The sequence below is a fragment of the Sus scrofa genome, chromosome 6 (assembly GCF_054392235.1).
Source record: "Sus scrofa isolate SSC_HxYL_T2T_F1_AM1 chromosome 6, Sscrofa_HxYL_maternal_Yorkshire_Landrace_v2.0, whole genome shotgun sequence".
Classification (NCBI taxonomy): domain Eukaryota; kingdom Metazoa; phylum Chordata; class Mammalia; order Artiodactyla; family Suidae; genus Sus; species Sus scrofa.
This window is the reverse complement of record NC_139388.1, coordinates 54,030,140-54,050,780: the sequence shown is the minus strand read 5'-3', so window position 1 is coordinate 54,050,780 and position 20,641 is coordinate 54,030,140. Positions and strand designations below refer to the sequence as shown.

General features: G+C 60.3%; 2 protein-coding genes across 55 annotated transcripts in view; one reads left to right on the top strand and one right to left on the bottom strand.

Annotated features, from left to right (window-relative positions):
- The first annotated feature begins 402 nt into the window (after positions 1 to 402).
- Positions 403 to 19,083, top strand: ARHGEF1 (Rho guanine nucleotide exchange factor 1). Of its 50 annotated transcripts, none has more exons than XR_014806221.1 (31): positions 403 to 510; positions 3,588 to 3,769; positions 4,751 to 4,793; positions 4,879 to 4,962; positions 5,452 to 5,565; positions 7,460 to 7,558; positions 7,762 to 7,804; positions 8,021 to 8,267; positions 8,713 to 8,742; positions 8,957 to 9,056; positions 9,204 to 9,300; positions 9,376 to 9,411; positions 9,635 to 9,772; positions 10,512 to 10,617; positions 11,752 to 11,919; positions 12,196 to 12,341; positions 14,486 to 14,632; positions 14,944 to 15,026; positions 15,264 to 15,336; positions 15,441 to 15,555; positions 15,672 to 15,772; positions 15,906 to 15,983; positions 16,170 to 16,245; positions 16,338 to 16,505; positions 16,932 to 17,019; positions 17,130 to 17,216; positions 17,529 to 17,593; positions 17,678 to 17,764; positions 18,093 to 18,256; positions 18,338 to 18,439; positions 18,747 to 19,083. XR_014806221.1 is itself a non-coding variant. In XM_084960990.1 (31 exons), exons 3-30 carry the CDS (start codon positions 4,764 to 4,766, stop codon positions 18,419 to 18,421), a joined length of 2,907 nt encoding a protein of 968 aa, XP_084817116.1. In that variant the 5' UTR covers positions 403 to 510; positions 3,588 to 3,769; positions 4,751 to 4,763; the 3' UTR covers positions 18,422 to 18,439; positions 18,747 to 19,083. The 50 variants fall into 50 exon arrangements, 23 of the variants coding, with proteins under 23 accessions (XP_084817116.1, XP_084817114.1, XP_020950103.2 ...); XR_014806223.1 differs by having other exon boundaries at positions 17,526 to 17,593; XM_084960990.1 differs by having other exon boundaries at positions 15,211 to 15,336.
- The window catches only part of ERFL (ETS repressor factor like), a 35,348-nt gene continuing 28,625 nt past the window's right edge, over positions 13,919 to 20,641 (bottom strand). For 3 of the 5 annotated variants that reach the window (XM_084961101.1, XM_084961100.1, XM_084961102.1), the window contains one exon: positions 19,307 to 20,289. In XM_084961101.1, the coding sequence (XP_084817227.1) occupies positions 19,838 to 20,289 (452 nt within the window). In that variant the 3' untranslated portion in view covers positions 19,307 to 19,837. Of the gene's footprint in view, positions 20,290 to 20,641 lie in introns of all 5 variants that reach the window. The other 2 variants (XM_084961103.1, XM_021094463.2) reach the window with 2 other exon arrangements.

Below are 20,641 nucleotides of genomic sequence, written 5' to 3'. Positions count from 1 at the left end.
CAACGCAGAAAGTGAGAGATGGAGACAGAGAGAGGGACACGGACAGAAACACACACAGAGGAACAAAAGAGAGGAAGACCGAGAGACACACAAAGACGGAAGGCAGGGGAGGCTGCTATGCGGGCGCACGGCCCCCAGGCCCTGCCAGTTACTGATGGTCGACGCAGATGGGAGAAACGTGGAGCCCGCACCCAGCGGACAGATAGACCGACAAAGCCGGGAGAGGCCGGGCGGGGTCGGGGCGGGGCGGGGCGGGTGCCCGCAGGTCCAGGGCCGATCTGGGGAAAGCAGGGGAGGGGCAGGCGGCCAGAAGGGGAAGGAAGCGGAGGTGCCGGGCGGGCGCGGGGCGCAGGCAGGAAGCGGGGAGGGGCGGCGGGGCGGGGGCCTCCGGAAAAACGCCCCAACTTCCTGCCCCGCCAGAGCCAGGAAGCGGGAGCTGGGACACCGGGCCCGGGATCGCCGAGCCCGACCTCGGGCGCCCCGCCGGTCACCTCCCCGCGCGGACACCAGGTACACCGGCCCTGGCCCCGCCCGGCCGCCCTCCCCGCTGCTGCCAGGGGAAGTGGGGAGGTGGAGGGAGGGGGCTGGGCGCTGCCGGCAGTGGAGGGCCTCCTCCCAGCCCCGCTAAGCCAGCAGCCGCCCCTCCCTAGGCCTCAGTTTTCCCATCTGTCAAAGGGGACAAAGAGAGGAGAATTAACACTTGCCAAGTCCGGGTAGGTGGGGTGAGGGCTGAGACTCTGGGGTTAAGGACCGCCAACTGTTCGGCGGAGGACGGATGACCACTCCCATTGCACGGGTAGGGAAACTGAGGCCTAGGAAGTAAAACCGACTCATCCCAGGGCACATACATCGTGAGACCGAATGGAGTTGGGATTCGAATTCGCAGGTGCTTTCCGCTAAGCGCCGTCCTCCAAACCCGCATGCTTTAGAGCCACCGAAAAAGAAAAACGGCAATAACAGCCATAGGCCACTGTGAAGCTGAAAGTTGCAGAGTGCGTTTAAAAGCGGTTTTTTGGTTGTTGTTGTGGGGGGGGGGTATAAAGACCTTTTTCTGGTCTTTAATTATACCCTGGGAGATGGGTTGTAGGGTACAGAACTGGAGATCTTTCCCCATTGTACAGATGGGAAGACTGAGGCCTGGGGAGAGTTAATTTCTTTTTCCGCGTTCCACTGCATGTCAGATGCTCCAACCCAGGATTTTCGCCTTGCAGCCCCGGCGGAAAGTGTGCAGGGTGGAGGGGTGGAGGGCATTGCGGGAAGAATTAATGTACGAGCGTGGGGAATTCAAAGGATCCCAAGTTAGGGTGGCAAGATAGGGCGGGGACTCCAGTTCGGGGGCTAAGGTCCAGGACAACTCAGAGAGCTCGGATGGAGCGCGATCCGGGCACTGGAAGGATCCTTACCTCTAGCCTGGGGGCGGGGGGTGGGGTGGGGGTGGGGCCCAGGAGAGTGACGGGGGCAGTCGAGATATGGAAACGCCAGCCCTCCAAGACGGGCCAGAGCGGCCCTATCTGGCCAGCGTAGCTCAGTGGAGAGCTAGAGCGGCCGGCAAGGAGGAGTAGAGTCTCCTGGGCAGGAACCTGGTAGGAATCGGGCTAGAGCGGCTGGCGGGAGGAGTGGAGCCGGAAGCAAAGGTGGCCTGTGGGGCGGCTAGAGCGACTCGGAGCCCGGGGTGGGGGAACCCGGAGCCGGCGCGCGGAGGTTTCGGTTCTGGCTGCTGCAGTGCTTCTCCTCCGACCCGGAGCAGGTGAGGGACGCGGCCCCCGGCGGGCATCAGCCCCTGACTCTGCACGTCCGCCCCAGCATCCCTGACGGTGCACATTGCCACGTCCCCTGTAGGTTTTGGGGTCCGTGTACACGCGCCACGTCCTGCATATGATTTGGGGCTCGTGGAGACCCCCCTACAACCCCTCCAGGTTCCTGCTAGCCCCCCATGGAGATCCGGCTCCTTACAGACGTGGGGTTTTCATAAATCAGTTGCATCCGCTAGAATCCGGGGCCCGGATCCTGGATCTCCAGGACCACCACACTCCGCTACAGGGTTCTAGTCCCCTTTTAAATCTCCAAAGGTCCCATAAACTGGCTACTTCCCCTATGGAATCAAGCTCCTGTGTGATCTGAGGATCCTTGTAGACCTACCATGTGTCAGTAGAATCTGGGGCCTTATACATTTCAAGGACTCACCTTGACTACTCTGTATTTTAGGTTGTTTAAGGCTCCCAGACGTTCTTGGAGACCAGAGTCACCCATTCAGTATCTTCTAGACTCTGAGCCCTGCCTAGAATCCAGGCACCCATGTAACCCCTCACACGTGCCTTCTTTGCTTTAGGACCCCCCCAACAGCCCCATGCATACCGCACCCCCCTCCACAGGATACCAGGCCTTGTCACTTGCTTGCAGATCCATCCCCTTCAACCTAGAATTCCCTAACCTTTGCGGAATATCCTGATGCCCCATCTTCTAAGCAGCCAGTCCCTCCCCCTAGTCCTCTCTGAGCACCAAGTCTCTGTGGAGCCGCCAAGTCCAATTTGCACCCCTGCCCAGGCCACAGTGCCCACATCCCCCTGACTCCCAGACGCCACAGGGAGACCTCTCTGTCTCAGCTTTGGTTCAGATTGCAGTTTCCTAAGGTTGGGGTGGAGAGTTCCCATGCTCTGAGGCAGCTCATTCTGGGAGTTAAATGCCAGACTCCTGCATCTGAATCCTGGCCCTGCCTCTTATGATATGTGCCCTCGTTTCCTCCTCTGTAAAATGAGGATAATATTAATAAGACCGACTTCATGGGGTCATTGAGAGGAGTAAGTTAATACCGGCATGTGAGTAATGCTATGCCTGGCATGTACTGAATGGCACTTAGTGCACGTTAAGTGTTAGCCGTTCTTTCATATCGTTGTGATGAGGAGTAAAGAAGAGTATATGTATCAGGTTCTTGATCCAGGGCCTGCCTGGCACCTAAGCATTTGCTCAGATAATGTGTGTCTTTCCCTTTGCCCATGTGGAACCTCCAGTCTCTGTCAAACTTTTCCACCCCAAGTGGGATGAACATGGATCCTCCATGTCCATAGTCATGTTTTCCAGTCCAGAAGTTGCAGCTGGTGGCCTGGTGAAGGTTTTCCATCTCGGATGGGAATGGTAATAGCGTGGGGCGCATGTGGTTATGAGGGTTCAGCGAGTTCCTCTGTGGGAAGCACTTAGAGCAGTGCCTAGTACACTAAGTGCTCTGTAAGTTCAGCTCTCGCAATAAATAATTACTCTTATTTTTCTGCCTTGGTTTGCATGTTTATTTATGTGAACATTTAACAGGGCTCAAATCTTGAATTACCCAAGCCTGGTTGTTGGACAGATACACTTTATGGAAAAGAATAAAAGTGAAGCCTGCTTGGGTGAACCCATAGGATGGTGTTTGGACACCTCAGAAAGCATCATTGTTTCATGATCAGAATCAGAATCCCAGCTGCCCTTTGTTGAGTGCTAGGGAGGAGGGCTGCGGAAGAGGGAGAAGGGTGCGTCTCAGGCGACTAGGGTTATAAAAGCTTTGGGCTGTGGGGAGAGCCCCCCACTGGTCCACCCCACCCCTGTTTCCACAGCTCCTTCCCACCTGATACAGGCTCGAGTGGCATTAGTCAGACTAATTAAGGACAAAGAAGATGTCGGTGGGAAGATGCAGGGAGAAGTGGAGACTCTAAGGGAGACAAGATGGGAGAGACAGCGAGAGATGGGAGAGAGAGAGAGAGAGGAGAGACGGCACGTGAGACAGCGACTTGGACAGGTGCGGGGATGGTGGCTGCAGGAACTGGACGTGGGGAGACAGGGACAGGGAGCAGAGGAGCTGGGGTGAGGGGGAGAGACTGGGCGGGGAGAGGGAAGGGAGGCAGAGATGGCGGGGAAAGTGAGACAGGTCAAAAGAAGGGACCAAGAAAAAGAAACAGGGAGAAAAAAAGCAAGGGCATGAGGCAGATCCGAGAGAGAGACAGCCAGGGAGAGCTGGCTGGGGGAAAGCGAGCCGACAGACAGACAGACTGGACAGGTGGACGCAGGGCGAGGGAGACAGACGCACCTTGAGGACGAGCTGTCTGAGGACCATCCCCGTATTTCTTGGGACTGGAAACCAGACAGATGCCAGGTCCCTGAGGGAAAGGAGTGGGTTTGGGGGCCGCTTGGTCTCCGAGGGAGGAGGGTTCAGTTTTGTTTTCTTATGTGGAGAGCGTGGGGGGTGGGGGATTTGCCATGGTGATTTCCTGTCACAGGAAGTGGGGCTGGTGGGTTCAGAGGCAACATCCTGCCCCAAGCCTGTGGCAGGTCAGAGGAGAGCCCCCCACACCCCAGTTATCTCCCAGCTCCCCTTTAATCTTCCCAACTCTGCTTGCCTCCAGGCCCTGCCTTCCCAGGACCCAGCCCCCACCCACTCCTCCCTGAGACCCAAGAGTCTGAGCCCTGAACCCCTTCCTCGTCCAGGGACCCAAAAGGGCAGGCTCTCGTGGCCACAGCTCTCTCAAGGGCCCAGGCTCCTGGCCCCTAGCTCCCCCCACACTGCAAGGCCACAAGGCTCCCAGTCCTTGGGCTCCCCGCCCTGGCTGGCCTCTGAAGGGCTCTTTGTCGCCACACAGAGGCCCCATTGAGCTATGGAGCCAGGGTGTGGGGGGGTGCTGTTTACTCACCTTCGCACCTGGGCCAGGAATCTGTGAGTAACCGCCCTGCCCTTCACTGCCTCCTTCCAGCCCTCTAACCGCAGCCCCTCCTCTTCCCCCAGCCCTGCAGAGCCCATGGAGGCAGAAGACGTCGCCCGAGGGGCGGTGAGTGGAGAGAGCCAAGGGGTGAGGGGGCTGGGGGGCTGGTGGGGGAGTGCTGTGGGCTGAAGCCATCCCTCCCCTTCCGCAGGCCCCGGGGCCCCCCCGACCCGGTCTGGTGCCTGTCAGCATCATCGGGGCGGAGGATGAGGATTTCGAGAATGAGCTCAAGACGGTGGGTGAGAGGGAGGTGGGGTGGAAAAGCTTCTGTCCCAGGCTCCCTGAGGCCCCGTCGTCAGTGTCCCTTCCTGCCTCAGGTCCTGTTCTCCATCCTCAGATGCTGTCACTCTGCCCCCTGTCACTGCCTGTCTCTTTCTTTAATCTTCCTGGCACCTGCCTCCTCAGCCCCCTGCCCCATCCTCAATGCCCGCCATTACAGCGCAGACTCTTGCCCTGTTTATTCTAACTCCAGTTTTTAATCACTGCCCCACCCCCCAGGACCACACAGGTACCCGTTCCACCGCTCCTGATTTCTGTCCTCACCTTGATCACACTGTCTCATCCATTTGCCCCAACCCCTGACTGGCAGCATCACAGGAAGGGCACCATCAGCTCCCCTATCTCCCAGCTCTGACCCTTCGGGATGTGCCAGGAAAGAGGGAGGGTCAAGCCCCAAGCCCCTCCTCTGGTCCCACTGTCTCACTCCCATCCCCACCGCCCCCAGAACCCAGAGGAGCAAAGCAACCAGTTCCAGAGCCTGGAGCAGGTGAAGCAGCGGCCAGCCCACCTCATGGCCCTCCTGCAGTATGTGGCCATGCAGTTCGAGCCAGGACCCCTGGTGAGGGTGGGGCTGGGGAGGGGCGGGGCGGGGACAGGCACAGTGTCCAGTGAGTGAGACCAGTGAGGATGAGCGGGGAGGGTCTGCAAAACACATCCAGAGCACACAGCTTAAGGGCCAGGAAGGCCGCTGTGTGCTCTGGACACGGTTGCAGGTGCCCCGTGTACTGAGCAGTGGGCGAGGGCCAGGAGAGTACTCTCGGCAGGGTCACGCAGAGCCATGGAGAATCCAGCAGCCTGGCAGAAGCCATGCCCCCCACCCCGACCCCCTTCCCTTTCTATGGCAGCATCACCCATCAGTGACAGCACCCTTTTCCACAGACTCTGGAAATCAAATTCTCTGCAGGTGCCACCAGTCAGTCCTCAGACTGGTGGTTGGGAGAAAGCCGTTAGCCTTCTCGGGTCTAGGCAGCACAGCAGACTCTGGCCCAGAGACAGGAAAACCACTACCAGCAGCCCACGAGGCAGGGGCAACGTTATCGATGATTCAGAAATCTCCTGCATCAGGCAGAAAGTATTGAGGGGGTGTGGATGCAGAGCCTTGCCATCCGGGAAACACCTGCAGAGTCTAGAGAACCCAGCAGGTGATTTAGGGAGGAAGAAGCCACAGGGCTGGCTGGAGGGGGCTCTGTGGACCAGGGTCCCATCCTAGGAAGACCCAGTGAAGCCCAACACAGGCCAGGAGCTGGGCTTAGCCCAGGACACTGTGCTGTACTGGAAATGCCTGGCAGATCCCTCTAGAAAACAAGGAGACTGGTGGAAGGGGCGGAGGGTAGCTGCCTGAGGGATGCAGAGAGGAGGGTGATACTGGAGCTTTGGCAATGGGCAAGAGAACAGGAAATTGCCTTTTCTCTAGAAAACTGGCTGCCATCTCCCCAGGTGCATGGAGGCTGTGGCCCTCTGGGCAGGCGGGTTCCTCTCCCAAGCCTGAGGGTTTCTAGAACTCAAGCTCCTGGAATTTAGCCCGGGGATTGTGTTAACTGCTGAGTCCCTTTCCAGGTGTGGAACCGAGGTCTGGCAAGGGCCAGGGGATTGGCTGAGGTGGCCTGCCCAGATAGCCCTCGGCATTTTGAGATTTGTCCTTATGCTGCTCCCTCACCTCCTTGGTGGGCGTCGCCCGGGAGATAGTTGTCCCCTGGGCTGCTTCCTGTTGGCCTCTGATGGAGTTGTGCCTTGTGGGGGGTGGCGAGGGGGCAGACCTAGATAACTGGGGCGAGTCCTTAGCACACTGAGACCTTGTCCGTTACCTGCCAGGGGGGCCTGCAGGAGCCAGGACAGGTTAGAGGCCCCACAGCATTGCCAGTGTCACCCAGCACAGGGCTGCCACCAAGGCTACATTGGGGAATGCTTGATGAATGAATGAGTGAGCGAGCCCCACTTGTCTTCCTGTTTTTGCAAAGTCCCACTGTGTACTGAGCCCTGTCTGGACCCTGGACTACAAAAGAAGCAGAACCTCCCCCTGACACACACACACACTCAAGTAGATCACACTATTGCCAGCAATGGAGGGTAGTAGAGACTGGCCACCTGAAATCCAATCTCAATTTCCACTTACTAGCTGTTTTCTCATCTGTAAACTGGGATAACAACTGTCCCCCTGATTGAGCAGGTGTTTGGACAGCATCAGGTGCACCCCTAGCCCTCTTAGTGTAGCTGCTGGTGGTGGCGGCAGTAGCCGCCAAGAGGAGACTAGAGAACCCCTGTACCAGAGAAAATTAACCAAGCGCTGGAGTGGCCCCGGGAGGCTATGCAGGGGGCAGGCAAGGGCCTGGTGTGGGGAGGGTAGATGTCAGGGTGCACATCCCAGGGGAGTTGGGTCCCCAGGCTCCCCGAGGGAGGGGCAGTGAGGTTCCGTGGGGTGGGCAGGGGGTTGGGTCACACTCTGTCTCCGCCAGCTCTGCTGCCTGCACGCGGACATGCTGGGCTCACTGGGCCCCAAGGAGGCCAAGAAGGCCTTCATCGACTTCTACCACAGCTTCCTGGACAAGACCGCGGTGAGAGACTCATTGGAGGGGCCCCAGCCCCCGCTCCCCTTCGCCTTGAACAGCCACCTTCCTCCTCCCAACCTCCGCCCCACTGAGGGCAGCGTGACCCTCCCTCCACTGCTCCCTCCTCAGAGCATCTTTCCCACCCGGTACCTGGGCTGCCACCCCCTTCGTCCCGTCACTGCCCCCTAACTCTCCTCTCTCCTGAGCAGGTTCTGCGGGTGCAGGTCCCTCCCACCGTGGCCTTTGAACTTGGTAAGGAGAAGAGGGGACGCTGGGATGCAGGAGAGGTCCCCAGGAGCCCCAGGGCGGGAGGGCGGCCACACTCTCATGCTCCCTGGACAGCAGAGATTCCTTCTTTCCTTTCCTATGGCCACGGCTGCCCGTGGAAGCAAAGCTCTCAGAGTCCAAGGGCAAGAGGGGAGCGGGGGCCCAGGGAACTGGCCCCAGCCCTGGCCCCTGTCTCTGCAGACCGCACCCGGCCTGAACTCATCTCGGAGGACATCCAGCGGCAGTTTGTGCAGGAGGTGGTGCAGAGGCAGCAGGCCCTCGTCAGCCGGCAGCTGGAGGACTTTCGCTCCAAGAAGCTCATGGGCATGACACCCTGGGAGCAGGAGCTGACCCAGCTAGGGGCCTGGGTTGGACGGGACCGCGCCAGCTTTGAGGCCCGGGAGCGGCACCTGGCCGAGCGGCAGCTGACCCACCTGGAGGAGATGCAGTGAGTGGGGGGCCAACGCCTCTGTGGCCCTGGGGGACGCGCTCTGCCACCCTGTTCTGTCCATTTCGGGGCTCCTCTGCAGCTTCAGGGTGCATTTCCCAGCATTTGGTTTCTTCCTCTGATTTGTGGGTCCCAGCCCTAGTGTTTTAGTCCATCTGGTTTCGCATCTTCCCTTCCCAGCTTGGGGTCCCTGTTAGTTTCCCAGGCTTGTCCATGAGCTTGCGTTCATGGGGTTTGGGTCGGTCCTGTCCTTGCAGCTCCCATCAGCCCAGATGAGAGTCTCTCCTCCCGTGACTGTCCTTCCCAGCTGCTTCAGCAGCCCTGTCCGCCTCTCCTCACTCCCTGTCTCTGCTTTGAAGGGAAGGGCAACCCGGACATTTGTGCTGGGTGATGAAGGAGCCCAGGCTTAGCGGATTTGTCACCAACTTCTTTCTTCTTCTTACAGACACACCATCTCTCCCGATGAGGAAAAGAGGTGATGGAAGCAGAGAGGCTGGCGGGCCGTTTGGTTTCCTGGGCCAGAGGGAGGAGGGGCTGGGGGCCTGGGCGTTCTGGCTCCATCCTCTAGAGCCAGCTCTCTCCCCTGGGCTCAGACACTCAGCAGAAGGTGGTTGTGGGGCTGGGGTGGGAATCGAGCAGAAGGAAAGCCGTGGGGGCAGCAGGTGCCTGCGTCCATCCCCTCCCCACAGTGCCGCGGTGGTCAACGCCATCAGCCTGTACATGCGCCACCTCGGGGTGCGGACCAAGAGCGGGGACAAGAAGTCGGGGAGAAATTTCTTCCGGAAAAAGGTGCATCCCTGATATCCCACACCTGGTTCTTTCCTCCCCAGAGACCCCCCCCCCGGGGAGCCTTGTGACTGCGCCTGCCCCTGGGGTCTGATTCCTCTTCGCGAGTGTCACGGAAATGCCCGGCCCTCCCGCCCCCGCTTTCCACAGGTGATAGGGAACCGGCGGTCCGATGAGCCAACCAAGGCCAAGAAAGGACTGAGCAGCTTCCTGGATGCCGCCCGCTGGAACCGGACAGAGCCCCAGGGTAAGGTGCCCCGCCTCGGCCCCACCTCGACTTCCCCACGCAGGCCCCACCTCACAGTCCTGTCTCTCATTTCAGCTCCAGATTTTCGACACCTCAAAGTCGAGACTGACGGTAATGATCCCGAAGCTAGAGCATCCATCCTGGGGACCTGATGGGAGGGAGGGGGCATCTCCTGTGTCTGTGGGAGGGGCTGGGGGTGGGACTCCTGGGTCTGAGGGCGGAGGATGGGACTCCGGGTTGTTGGGGAGGACGGGGCAGAGCCAGCAGCTTAGATACCTGGGCCATCGGGGATTCAAGTCACTGGACTCTCATGCTCCCCTCAACGCCTCCCCAGCTGAGAAGCCAGTCCTTACAGAACGGAAGGGAGGTCTAGGGGTGCCCTCTCGGGACCGGAATATCGGAGCCCCTGGGCAGGACACCCCCGGAGTTTCTCCGCACCCTCTGCCTGGGGACAGCCCTGACCGGGAACCAGGTAAGAGTTTCTTGGGCCCCCCAGCAAAACGGCCCCTTGGTTTTCTCCATTGTCCTTCCTTGCTCCTCGTCACCAGTGTTACTAAAAACCACTCCCTTCCCTTAGTTTACTACCCTTTCCACGGCTTTCCTCCAAGGCTCTGACCTCTGTTCTGGTGACCTGCTTCCCCACCTCCTTGGACTACATTTCCCATCAGCCCCCACAGCTTCGCTTCCCAGAACCCTCCCTGAGTTCAGTGCCAATCAGCCCCCTTAGATGCTGAGCCCAACCTCCCCATGAGCTTCACGTGTGGCCCTCAGCCCACTAGATCTCAGACAGCTGCTTGGCCAGGCCTGGGTTTGATTTCTGGTTCGGCCCTCGTGTTAGATCTTGGGAATCACTCTCCTCTCTGAGCCTCAGTCTCCTCCTCTAAATGGGGTGCGTTCTCTTTCCGCAAGTCCTAATTGAAGGTCGGGAGAATGAATGGATGTGGAGGCATCTGGTCTCCTCCTCACGTGGGCAGTTGGCACCCTGGTTTTGCAGCATCTTCACCCACCAGGCCCCAGACACCGCAGCTGTGTTCTCAGAGGTCATTCTGTCCGTCCATCCCTCACTGGAGGACGGAACAGCCACTCAGTGTCAGCCAACTGGACGGCTTTAGCCCCTGACCTGGATTCCACAGCAGAGGAACTGAGGCCTGGAGCCTGGGAGGCCACAGGGGCCTTCCAGCCGGCCTTGCTCTCCCCGTCTGCCCCCGCAGGTGTTGATGCCCTCCCTGAACTGGGGGACCCACCCCCACAGGGCCCAGTCAGCCTGGAGCCCCCAGTGGCTGCGGAGAGCACCGAGGAGGGTGCTGACACGGAGAGGTACCCAGGGCTGGATGCAGGGGAGGGGCCTGGCGCAGGACCCAGCTTTTTACTCGGTGCAGGGAGGGTAGAGTTGGGTTGTGCTGCCATTTGCACCTGCCTCTCCCCAAGCCAAGCATCTCCACTCTGCTCTGCTGCTCCTGCTTTCCGTCTTCTCCCTTTTCCTTCCACTCTGTCTTTCCTCACTTCCCATTTCCTCCTTCTTCCTCCCTTTTTCCTTCCCTTCTTGCTCTCCTCTCCCCCTCTCTCTTTTTTCCCTTTTCCTTCCCCCCTCCTCTGCCTTCCCCCCTCTGTTCCTCCTCCCCCCCCCCGCACTTTTCCCTCCCTTCCTCCTTCTCTTTTAAGCCTCCAGCCCAGCCGCCTTGCTCCTGCCTCCCAATGCCCCTTCCCTCAATCCCCCAGTCCTCTGTGCTCCATGCCCCGGGGGCCCTGTCCTCCTTACAGTTGGGGGGCAGGCTCTGCCCCCTGCCTGTCCTTGTGCCGCTGCTTTGGGGACCCTTTGGTGGGTGGGGGAGGTGAGTTGGGTTCCATTTGGGTCCACCTCTGACCCTGTGCCCCTCTCTCCCCAGAAGGTGGAAGAGGTGGGTGCCTGGGCCCTGGGTGAGGGGAGGGCTAGCCCCTCCCCCATTTCTCCCAGCCCCTCTCCCCATGGGCCACTCCCTCCCCTTCACCCCTGCAAGGGGTGGGTGGGGACATCACCCTCTCAGCCGAAGAGCTAAGTATTGAAATCCTCCTTCCCTCCCTTAATTCCTGGCCCTGTCCCCATCCCCCTGACTCCGGGAAGGGAGGGTCAGTCCTGTGCCCCAGACTGGGTTTCCCTCCCCCTTCCCACTGATTTTAGCATTCCCCCCCCCAACCACCCCCCACTTCCCCCACAGTTATATTGGTCCTTCTGACTCTGTCCTCTCTTCTGTTGCATGTTTGATCTCTGTCCTGGTCTCCCCGATCCCTGCTCTGGTCCCTGTCCTGGTCTCTCTCCTTCTCTGTCTTGGCCGTCCCCTGTCTGTCCCTGTCCTGGTCTCTCCCCCCATCTCTGTCCCTGTCCTGGTCTCTCCCCGTCTCTGTCCTTGTCTTTGTCTCTCCCTGTCTTTGTCTTGGTCTTTGCCTGACTCTGTCCTTGGCCTTGGGGTCCAGGCTGTCGGGGCGTCTGGGGCGCTCAGAGAGTCTGCGGGTGAGTGACCGCCGCCGGCCTTCCCGGGGCAGCCTCGGGGCTAAGGGCCGGGGTGGGGGCCGCTCCCGAAGCGACGTGGACATGGACCCCAGCTCTGCCACGGCCGTGCTTGGCCCTGCCCGACGAGCCACGTACGTCACTCTTCCCCCCATCCACTGAGGCAGCCTGGAGAGGCAGGGAGGATGGGGTGGGGGGTCGTTGCCAGAAGCACCGAGAACTGGGTAGCGAGCAGATGCTGAGGTCACTGAAGGCCTACAGTGGTCACAGGAGAGGGGTAAGAGGCTGTGCTCTGGAGACCTGGGAGCTGGTCTGCAGTTCAGGCCGCCCTGAGGGATGGGGTTGGAGTCCAAGGCTCCTCCCTGGGACACCCCGAGCAGGGGCCCTAACAAGGCCTCTCTGTCCCACAGCCCCGAGCCTGGAGATGAGGGGGAGCCGGGCCGATCGGGACTAGAGCTGGAACCAGAGGAACCGCCCGGCTGGCGGGAGCTCGTGCCCCTGGGCACACTGCACAGCCTGCCCAAGAGCCAGGTGAAGCGGCAGGAGGTCATCAGTGGTGAGTGCCCCACCCCGCACCCCGCTGCAGCCAAGGATGCCACCCAGCTCTGGCTAAGACAGACAGACGCAGGGAAGTGTCCCTCTCAGTGTTACCGAGCCAGGCAAAGCATGAAGGCAGCCTGTTCCCAACAGAGGGCCGTTTGGTTGGGGAATTTTAGAACAGGCCGTGGAACGGGAACGCAGCTGTGGAAGTGACATTTCCAAAGAATTTTTGGTAGCGCAGGACAGTGCTGATGTTAAGGGCCAGAAAGGGTCTCTAAACTTGCATTTCTAGTGTAAGCCTTTGTTTCCTCGTTTGGGAAACGTGGGCAGATAGTTTCTATCTCAAAAGACTGTCATGAAGGTTAGGATGAGATGAACTGTGTGAAACTGGCAGCACAGACGTGGACACGGCGTCACCTGGAACATGACTGCTGTTATTACTGTAATCTTAGACGCCTGGGGGAGAAAAAGACTCCCACCAGCACAAGTTTGGGAAGATAATCAGTGTATTAGCAGTCTCTTCTGGACAGAGAGAGGATGGGAGTAGTGTTTTTTTTTTTTTTTTAAGGGCTTCAACCGCATGGCATGTGGAAGTTCCCAGGCTAGGAGTCCACTCGGAGCTGTAGCTGCCAGCCTACACCACAGCCACAGCAACGCAGGATCTGAGCCCAGTCTGCCACCACAGCTTACGGTAACACCAGATCCTTTAACCCATTGAGCCAGGCCAGGGATCAAACCCAAATCCTCATAGGTACTAGTTGGGTTCATTACTACAACGAGAACACAAAGGGAGCCATAACAGGAACTCCTGGGCATAGCATTTTTGTCTTCTTTGCTCTGATTTCAAATTGTGTGTGAAGAGGAGGGTCTGGCAAAGGTAGAGTACTCTTAGAAGCGCATTTGGAGGTTAATTTACAGATTACTTAACTACACTCTTGTGTGGTCAAGGATAAAAGTAAGAAAGGTTTTCATTCAGAATTTTTAGGGGAGGAGATGAATGCTTTGGGGCTCATAGATCCTTCTGAGGATGTGATCAAAACATAAGCAATGCTATCTAATAGAACTTTCTTGAATAATGGTAACATATAATATCAGTACTTTTCAACTGGATAGCCACCAGCCATAGAATGGCTGTTGAGCACCTGAGATGTAGTGAGTACAACTGAGAACTGAATTTTGCATCATTGTTTGTTTCTTCTTTCTTTTTTTTTTTTTTTTTTTTTTTTTTTTTGTGGCTGCACCTGTGGCATATGGAGGTTCCTAGGCCAGAGATCAAACCCGCACCACAGCAACAACCTGAGCTGCCACAAGGACAATGCCAGATCCTCAGCTCACTGCGCCACAAGGGAACTCCCTGCATTGTTGCTTTTTTTTTTTTTTTTAAGCTTTTTAGGGGTGCAGCTGCAGCATATGGAAGTTCCCAGACTAGGGGTCGAATAGGAACTGCAGCTGCTGGCCACAGCCACAGTAACATGGGATCTGCAACCTACACCATAGCTCGTGGTAACCCCAGATCCTCAACCCACCGAGCGAGGCCAGGGATCGAACCCTCATCATCATGGATGCTAGTCAGGTTCTCAACCTAAGCCACAATGGGAACTCCTGTTGCATTTTAATTAAGTGAAACTTGAAGAGCCGTGCGTGGCTGGTGGCTACCACATTGGACAGCATAGCAATTTCTCTCACCAGAAAAATACAGATACATAACACACAAAATCATGCAATTTAGTCTCCGGGGACTTCTGGGGCCCCTGGTTCCGAGGCCATCAACCTCCGTGTAGAGGGAACCAGTGTGTCAGAAGCCGAGCCTGAGAAACTTGCCGGACGGTTAGACATGAAACACAGCTGCAGGCAGTGAGGAGGCCACCTGATCCTGGTTTGCCTGGGACTATTCCAGTCTTAGGACTGAAAATCCCTGTCCTGGGAAACCCATGATGTGTGGGGCAAACTGGGACCGTCAGCCACCCCGGCGGGCTGCCCCAGCCGAAATGGAAAGGCAGTGAGTCGAATTCTCAGTGGCTATTTCAGGGGCAAGAGACTCCACCCAGAGAGCAGCCCCCCCATCCTGTCCCATCTTCCTCATCCCCCAGCCTGCCTCTCAGAGCGTGCCCCCTAGTGTGCCCGCTCCCCAACCATGCCTCCTGCCCGGTGGCCCCGCAGAGCTACTGGTGACGGAGGCGGCCCACGTGCGCATGCTCCGGGTGCTGCATGACCTCTTCTACCAGCCCATGGCGGAGGGGGGCTTCTTTCTCCTGGAGGAACTGCAGAACATCTTCCCCAGCCTGGAAGAGCTCATCGAGGTGCATTGTGAGTGCAGGGCTGCAGCCCTCCTTCATAGCCCTCACGCCCACCCTGGGGCCCATTGTGGTCTCCCCAAGCGCCTACCCTGGGCAGCCTGTTCTAGCCCTGTTCTAGCACTCCACCCCAGAACCCCAGAGCTCACATTCAGGGGGCCCGTCCTTGTCGTCAAAAACCACAAGGCAGGGGGCGTTGGGAAGGGGGGAGACAGGCACACCAGCCCCAGGGATCAGACACCCCCCCCCCCAGCTCCCAGCCAGCTCTGCATACAATCTCACAGGCCCCGACAGAGCACCTGCTTTCTTGTCCGCTCCCCACAGCCCTGTTCCTGGATCGCCTGATGAAGCGGAGGCAGGACAGTGGCTACCTCATTGAGGAGATTGGAGATGTGCTGTTGGCCCAGGTGAGGGCGCCCCCTGCCCTGGAATCCAGGCCCCGGGAGGCCAGGTCTCAAGCCTTCGCCACTTAGAGACCCGGGGGTCTGGGTCCCTAGCTCTGTCCTCCTGTCTAGGCTGCCATCCCCATGTGAAGCCCTGCTCCCCCCAATCCCACCTGAGACACCCTCCCTGGCCTGAATCTTGCTGTAGTTTGATGGTCCCGAGGGCTCCTGGTTCCAGAAAATCTCCTCCCGCTTCTGCAGCCGCCAGTCGTTTGCCTTAGAGCAGCTCAAAGCCAAACAGCGCAAGGAGCCTCGGTTCTGTGCCTTTGTTCAGGTGAGGCAGGGATCGGGGCCCCTGGGTCCCCGGGGAAGGGGCCGGCGTCCCGATCCCCCAGGCCGGGTGAAGCATGGGCTGCCTCGCCACTGCCGTCCCTGCAGGAGGCCGAGAGCCAGCCGCGGTGCCGCCGCCTGCAGCTGAAGGACATGATCCCCACGGAGATGCAGCGTCTGACCAAGTACCCACTGCTTCTGCAGAGCATTGGGCAGAACACAGGTAGCAGCAGGCCCCACTCCGCCAGGCCCTGTGCTCTCCTGTCTCTAACTGTGGCCGCAGGACCAGGAGCTTCCAGGGTTGGGATTCACCAGGGCTGGTCTCCCCCTTGCCTGCAGAAGAGCCGGCGGAGCGAGAAAAAGTGGAGCAGGCGGCGGAGTGCTGCCGGGAAATTCTGCACCATGTCAACCAGGCCGTGCGTGACATGGAGGACCTGCTGGTGAGCCTGCACGAGGCCCTGGGCCCAGGGCAGTGGGGTGTAGGTGTGCAGGGGTCGGCTGGTCCCCTCAGGACCACTATGGGTTGGCTCCAGCCCTTGGCTTGTCCCTGTAACACTCACTTCCCTACCCCAGCGGCTCAAGGACTATCAGAGGCGGCTGGATTTGTCCCACCTGAAGCAGAGCAGCGACCCCATGCTGAGCGAGTTCAAGGTGCCACTCCCACCTGCCCTCCCCTCCTCTCTCTTCTCCTCCACCTGCCCTGAAGGCAAGAGGGGCCTGTCAGCTCCAACCGCCTTCCTCATTCCCAGCTGGCCAGCCTCTCCTGACCCCGTGGTTGTCCCCACCCTCCCCTGGCTGCCCTGTCCCTTGCTGACTGTCACCCCTCCCTTCCTCCAGAACCTGGACATCACCAAAAAGAAGCTTGTCCATGAGGGCCCCCTGACGTGGCGGGTGACGAAGGACAAAGCTGTGGGTGAGCACCAGGGTGGCGAGCTGGGGCCCCGGGGGTGGGGGGGTGGGAGTGTCCGGTGGGAGTGCTGAGCACAGGCCTTGCTCCCCCCGCAGAGGTCCACGTGCTGCTGCTGGACGACCTGCTATTGCTGCTCCAGCGCCAGGACGATCGGCTGCTGCTCAAGTCACACAGCCGGACACTGACACCCACGCCCGACGGCAAGACCATGCTGCGGCCAGTGCTGCGGCTCACCTCTGCCATGACCCGTGAGGTGGCCACCGGTGAGGCCCGGGGTGGGGAAGGGGCGGCCCAGCAGCCCAAGGCGGAGGCCATGAGAGGGAGGCCCTGGGCTGGGCACGGCCGGGACTCCAGGCCAGGTTGTAGATTTTATTAAGTGAGATGGGAAACTGCCCCAAGTTTTTGCGGAGGAGCAGCTAGTTCCGACTGGTGTTTTGAAAAGACGGTCCTGGCTACCCCTTGGGAATTGTGAAGAGCAGAGGAGGGAGCTGGGGGCCTAGAGAGGGGCCATGGTGGTGGGAGTAGTTTGGGGGTCTGGTAGAGCCTGATTAGGTGAGGGAGAGCCCCAGAGGGGGACACATGAGGGGTGCATTGAGCCCTGAAGGTGCTACCGTCTCTAGCCCAAGCTCAGGGAAGGCACACGATGCCATGACCCTGGCTCTGAGCCCAGCCTCTCCCTCCCTCTGCAGATCACAAAGCCTTCTATGTGATTTTTACCTGGGACCAGGAGGCCCACATATACGAGCTGGTGGCACAGACCGTGTCAGAGCGGAAAAAGTGAGGGGGTCTGGGTTCTAAGTGGGGGGGGGGGCAGGCCCCTGGGGATGGGGAGGGCCAGGCACGGGGTCCGGCGCTCTGACTGCCCAGGGGCTGGCCTGTCTCCCCAGCTGGTGTACCCTCATCACTGAAACCGCAGGATCCCTGAAGGTCCCTGCCCCCACCTCCCGCCCCAAACACCGGCCCAGCCCCAGCAGGTGAGGGGGGCCAGGGAGGGAACTGGAGGGCTGAGGACAGCTTCCTGTGTGTCCCCAGAACCCGAGCTCCAGCCCAGTCTCTGTGTGCCCGTGTGTGTGTGCCCGTGTGTGTAGGTGTGTGCACATGCACACCAACCCCACTACAGCCCATGTGTCTCCTTTCCAGGCCTCTCTGTCTCCCCATCTCCCAGCCTCAATCTCTGTTTCTGTCTTGGGACCTCCCTGACTCCCCAGCTCCAGTTCTGTCTCCCTGCCCCTGCTGACCCTGGGGCCAGGGCCGTGGGGTCACCCGGCACTTGCTTCCCCCAGCAGCCGTGAACCCCTGCTCAGCAGCTCTGAGAATGGCAACGGTGGCCGAGAGATGCCCCCAGCTGACGGTGAGCCTAGAGGGGTGCCAGGTGGGGTTGCGGTGTCCACGGGTGGCCTGGCGGGATCTGAGTGCCCCCTGCTCCCCCACCTAGGCCGGATGGAGAGGATCTTCACTGCCCTCCTGCCCTTCTGCAGACCAGGCCCTGAGGGCCAGCTTGCCGCCAAGGCCCTTCAGAAAGGTAAGGCAGCCCCAGCCCTCCAGGGCCGCCACCAGCCCACACGGTGCCTCCGACCTGCCCCTAGGCCCTTATGTGCCTAAGGCCCTTATGTGCCCAAATGCACCCAAGCCACTGCGGCCTCTGCCAAGACCCATCTTCATCCTCAGTGTCCTCCCGCCCCAGCCCAGCCCTAACCCCAGCCTCACCTCTGCACCTGTCATGTCCTCCAGCCCCTCCCGCTGGTCTGCCTCATTGGAAGCTCACTCGCTCCTGCCCATCACTTCCCACAGCGGACTCCCCCAGCGTGCCCCAGCCTGGCCTCTAACTCTGTCCTTTTACCCTTGTCCAGTGCTGTCCCTGAAGCAGCTCCTGTTTCCCCTGGAGGAAGACAGCAGGACGGGGCCTCCCCTCGAAGGGGATGGGGTCCCAGGAGGCAGCCCCCTTAGCCCAGCACAGATTCAGGAAATTCGGGAGGAGCTACTCAACCTGGAGGAGACCATTAAACATCTGGAGGTGATGGCCCCGGGGTGGTGGGGGAAGAAGGGGCTGACGCAGTGGGGGGACCCTTCTCATTGATGACCCCCCCCAACCCAGGAGGTGGAGGAGGAGTTTTGCCGCCTGAGACTCCTCCTGTCTCAGCTCGGGGAGAACACTGTCCCCCAGCCTGGCTGTACCTGAGGCCCCTGCCCCAGGCAGGTGAGTGGTGGTGGGGGTGGGACCCAGGCACCGCCCAGAGAAGGGGCACCAGAGTGGGCACCTCAGGCGCTCGCCTCTCCTCACCCCACGCAGTTCCCTCCTCGCCTTTGTCTTTCCGGCTGTCTCACTCTGTGCCCCGTCTCCGTCTCCGTCTCCGTCTCCATCTCCATCTCCGTTAGTTTCTGTCTCTCTGGCTCCTTTGTGCTCTTCCCCCCTCTTCCTCCCCGTCTGGGTCTCTGTCTCCATCTCTCACCCCATCTCGCCATCTCCTTTCTTCTCCTTCATCCATGCCCTCCTCGCCCCCCAGGCCTTTCGCAAGGAGAGAGCGTGAGGGCTGCCCACCACTGCACAGCTGCCACAGCATCTCCGACCCCAAGGGCCTGAGGAGGGGGGACCCAGCTGCCGGGGCCGCGCCTGGGGGGGCATGGCTGAGATCGCTGCCCCCCACCTCCCACCGGCCTCCCCTCCCTCCTGCTTGGGGGACTCAGGGCTTTGTTCCGGGGGACACCACCTGGCCCCATCCCTGGGCCATCTCAGTATTGCCTGGGGGGCCCACCCCTCCATCCCTCACCCCCAAGTGCCTTTGCTCTGTTTTTATACCTGGAATTGGAGGTTTATTTTTTAATATATATTATCTAAGGAGAGGTCTGTGTTGGTGAGGGTGGGGCAGGGCCCTGGACCGGCACCCGGAACCCTCCATGACGGCCGTTGCTGCCAAGATCGGTCCCACCTCGTCTCTGCCTTTTGCTCTTCTCCAAGCAATCATTCACTCGTGCCTGTGTTTTAACAACAACCCACGCCCTGGGCTCCACCACGCCCCCTCCACTCCCGAGTCCCCTTGGTCACCCATGACACCGGGCACCCCACTTGGCACACTCCTTTCCATTCTTTTTATTTTTGTAGTAAACTCTCTGGAGGTGGCTGGTGGGGGGCCGAGGGAGGGGGGCCCTCCTGGGTGGGGGCTGGGGGCGGGGTTATTGCTCTGAGCTCCCTGTCCCCAGGGGGCCTGTGTGGTCGGGGGCGGGGGGGGAGGGTCAGGACTGGGGCCGGCGCAGGGGAGGACACGGCCGCACAAACACATAAGTCACAGCACAGGGGCAGGTGGGAAGGGGAGGCTGGGCGCCATATTGCACTTCAGGAGCGGGGCCAGGCAGGGACCCCCCTCAAACTGGAGCCTGGGGAGGAGGCTGGAGGCCATCGTGTCCCCTCCCCTTTCTGAAGGAGGAGGTGAGACCCCCAGTCTGGGGTTGGGAAAGAAGACGGGCAGCCATGTGCCTGGGCCTGAGGGCTAGTCCTCAGCCTCAGGCAGGACATCAAGGGCAGACCGGACCACAGAAGAGGCTGCTCAGGCGGCCGCCCTGACCTCCGCCTCAGCAGAACCCATCACCCGATGCTGGCTCAGCTGCCAACCCCCCCTTTGCCCGCCTTGGCCTTGGGGGGCGCAGGGAGGCCCTCATCGCCCTCACTGTCAGAGCTGCAGCCACTGACGTCCGTGATCTCCAGCTCTGAGTCGCTGTCCTCCTTCCCACCCAGCGAGGCCTCTGGGCCCGCAGCGCCCCCCGCCAGCGCCAGGCGAGGAGCCGCTGCCAGGCCCGAGGGGCGTTCGGGGCCCAGGCCCTCCCCAGTGGCAGCCAGTATGGGTGCTGCGGTGGGGCTTCCCCCTGCCCCTGCTGTTGGCAAGTGGCCCAGGGAACTGGCCAGAGGGTTGGGATAGAAGTGGGGGGGGTAGAGCGGGGGGGGCAGCTTGGGGAAGGGGCCAGTGAGGTACGGGCTAAAGTTCCAGGGGTGCTCTGGGAAGGCGCGGCCGAAGGGACCCAGCAGGCCGGGGGGCTTGGAATAGCCGGCGGAACCTGAAGGGGGATGGGGGGGTGTCGTTCTCCCATTGTCCTCCCCCAGGGCGTCTCCCCACCCTCATGTGGCTTCTTCCCCCATCCCCTCCACCTCCCCCGCTGTCTCCCATTCCTTTGGCGCCCCTGAAAGCTCTTCTCCCAGCCTGTCCCCCTCTCCAGTTTCCCTCCTCCCTGTCTCACTTCACATTCTCGCCCGTGTGCACACGCACATGTACACACACAGAGTCTTGCCCCCCACCCCCACCCCCACCCGGCTTCCTTCCTGCATCCTGTCTCTCCTCCCCGTCTTTGCCCACCCTCTTCCCGCACATACAGCATGCCTGCCCCCCTCCCCAGCATCCCTGGACCCCCA

Excerpts from the sequence above, each read along its gene's own strand:
- ARHGEF1 (XM_021094443.2), top strand. The coding sequence starts at position 4,764 with ATGGAGGCAGAAGACGTCGCCCGAGGGGCG. Across the intron at positions 12,342-14,485 it reads GCGGCAGGAGGTCATCAGTG|AGCTACTGGTGACGGAGGCG; the intron begins GTGAGTGCCCCA and ends GTGGCCCCGCAG. Across the intron at positions 15,027-15,210 it reads GAGATGTGCTGTTGGCCCAG|TTTGATGGTCCCGAGGGCTC; the intron begins GTGAGGGCGCCC and ends ATCTTGCTGTAG.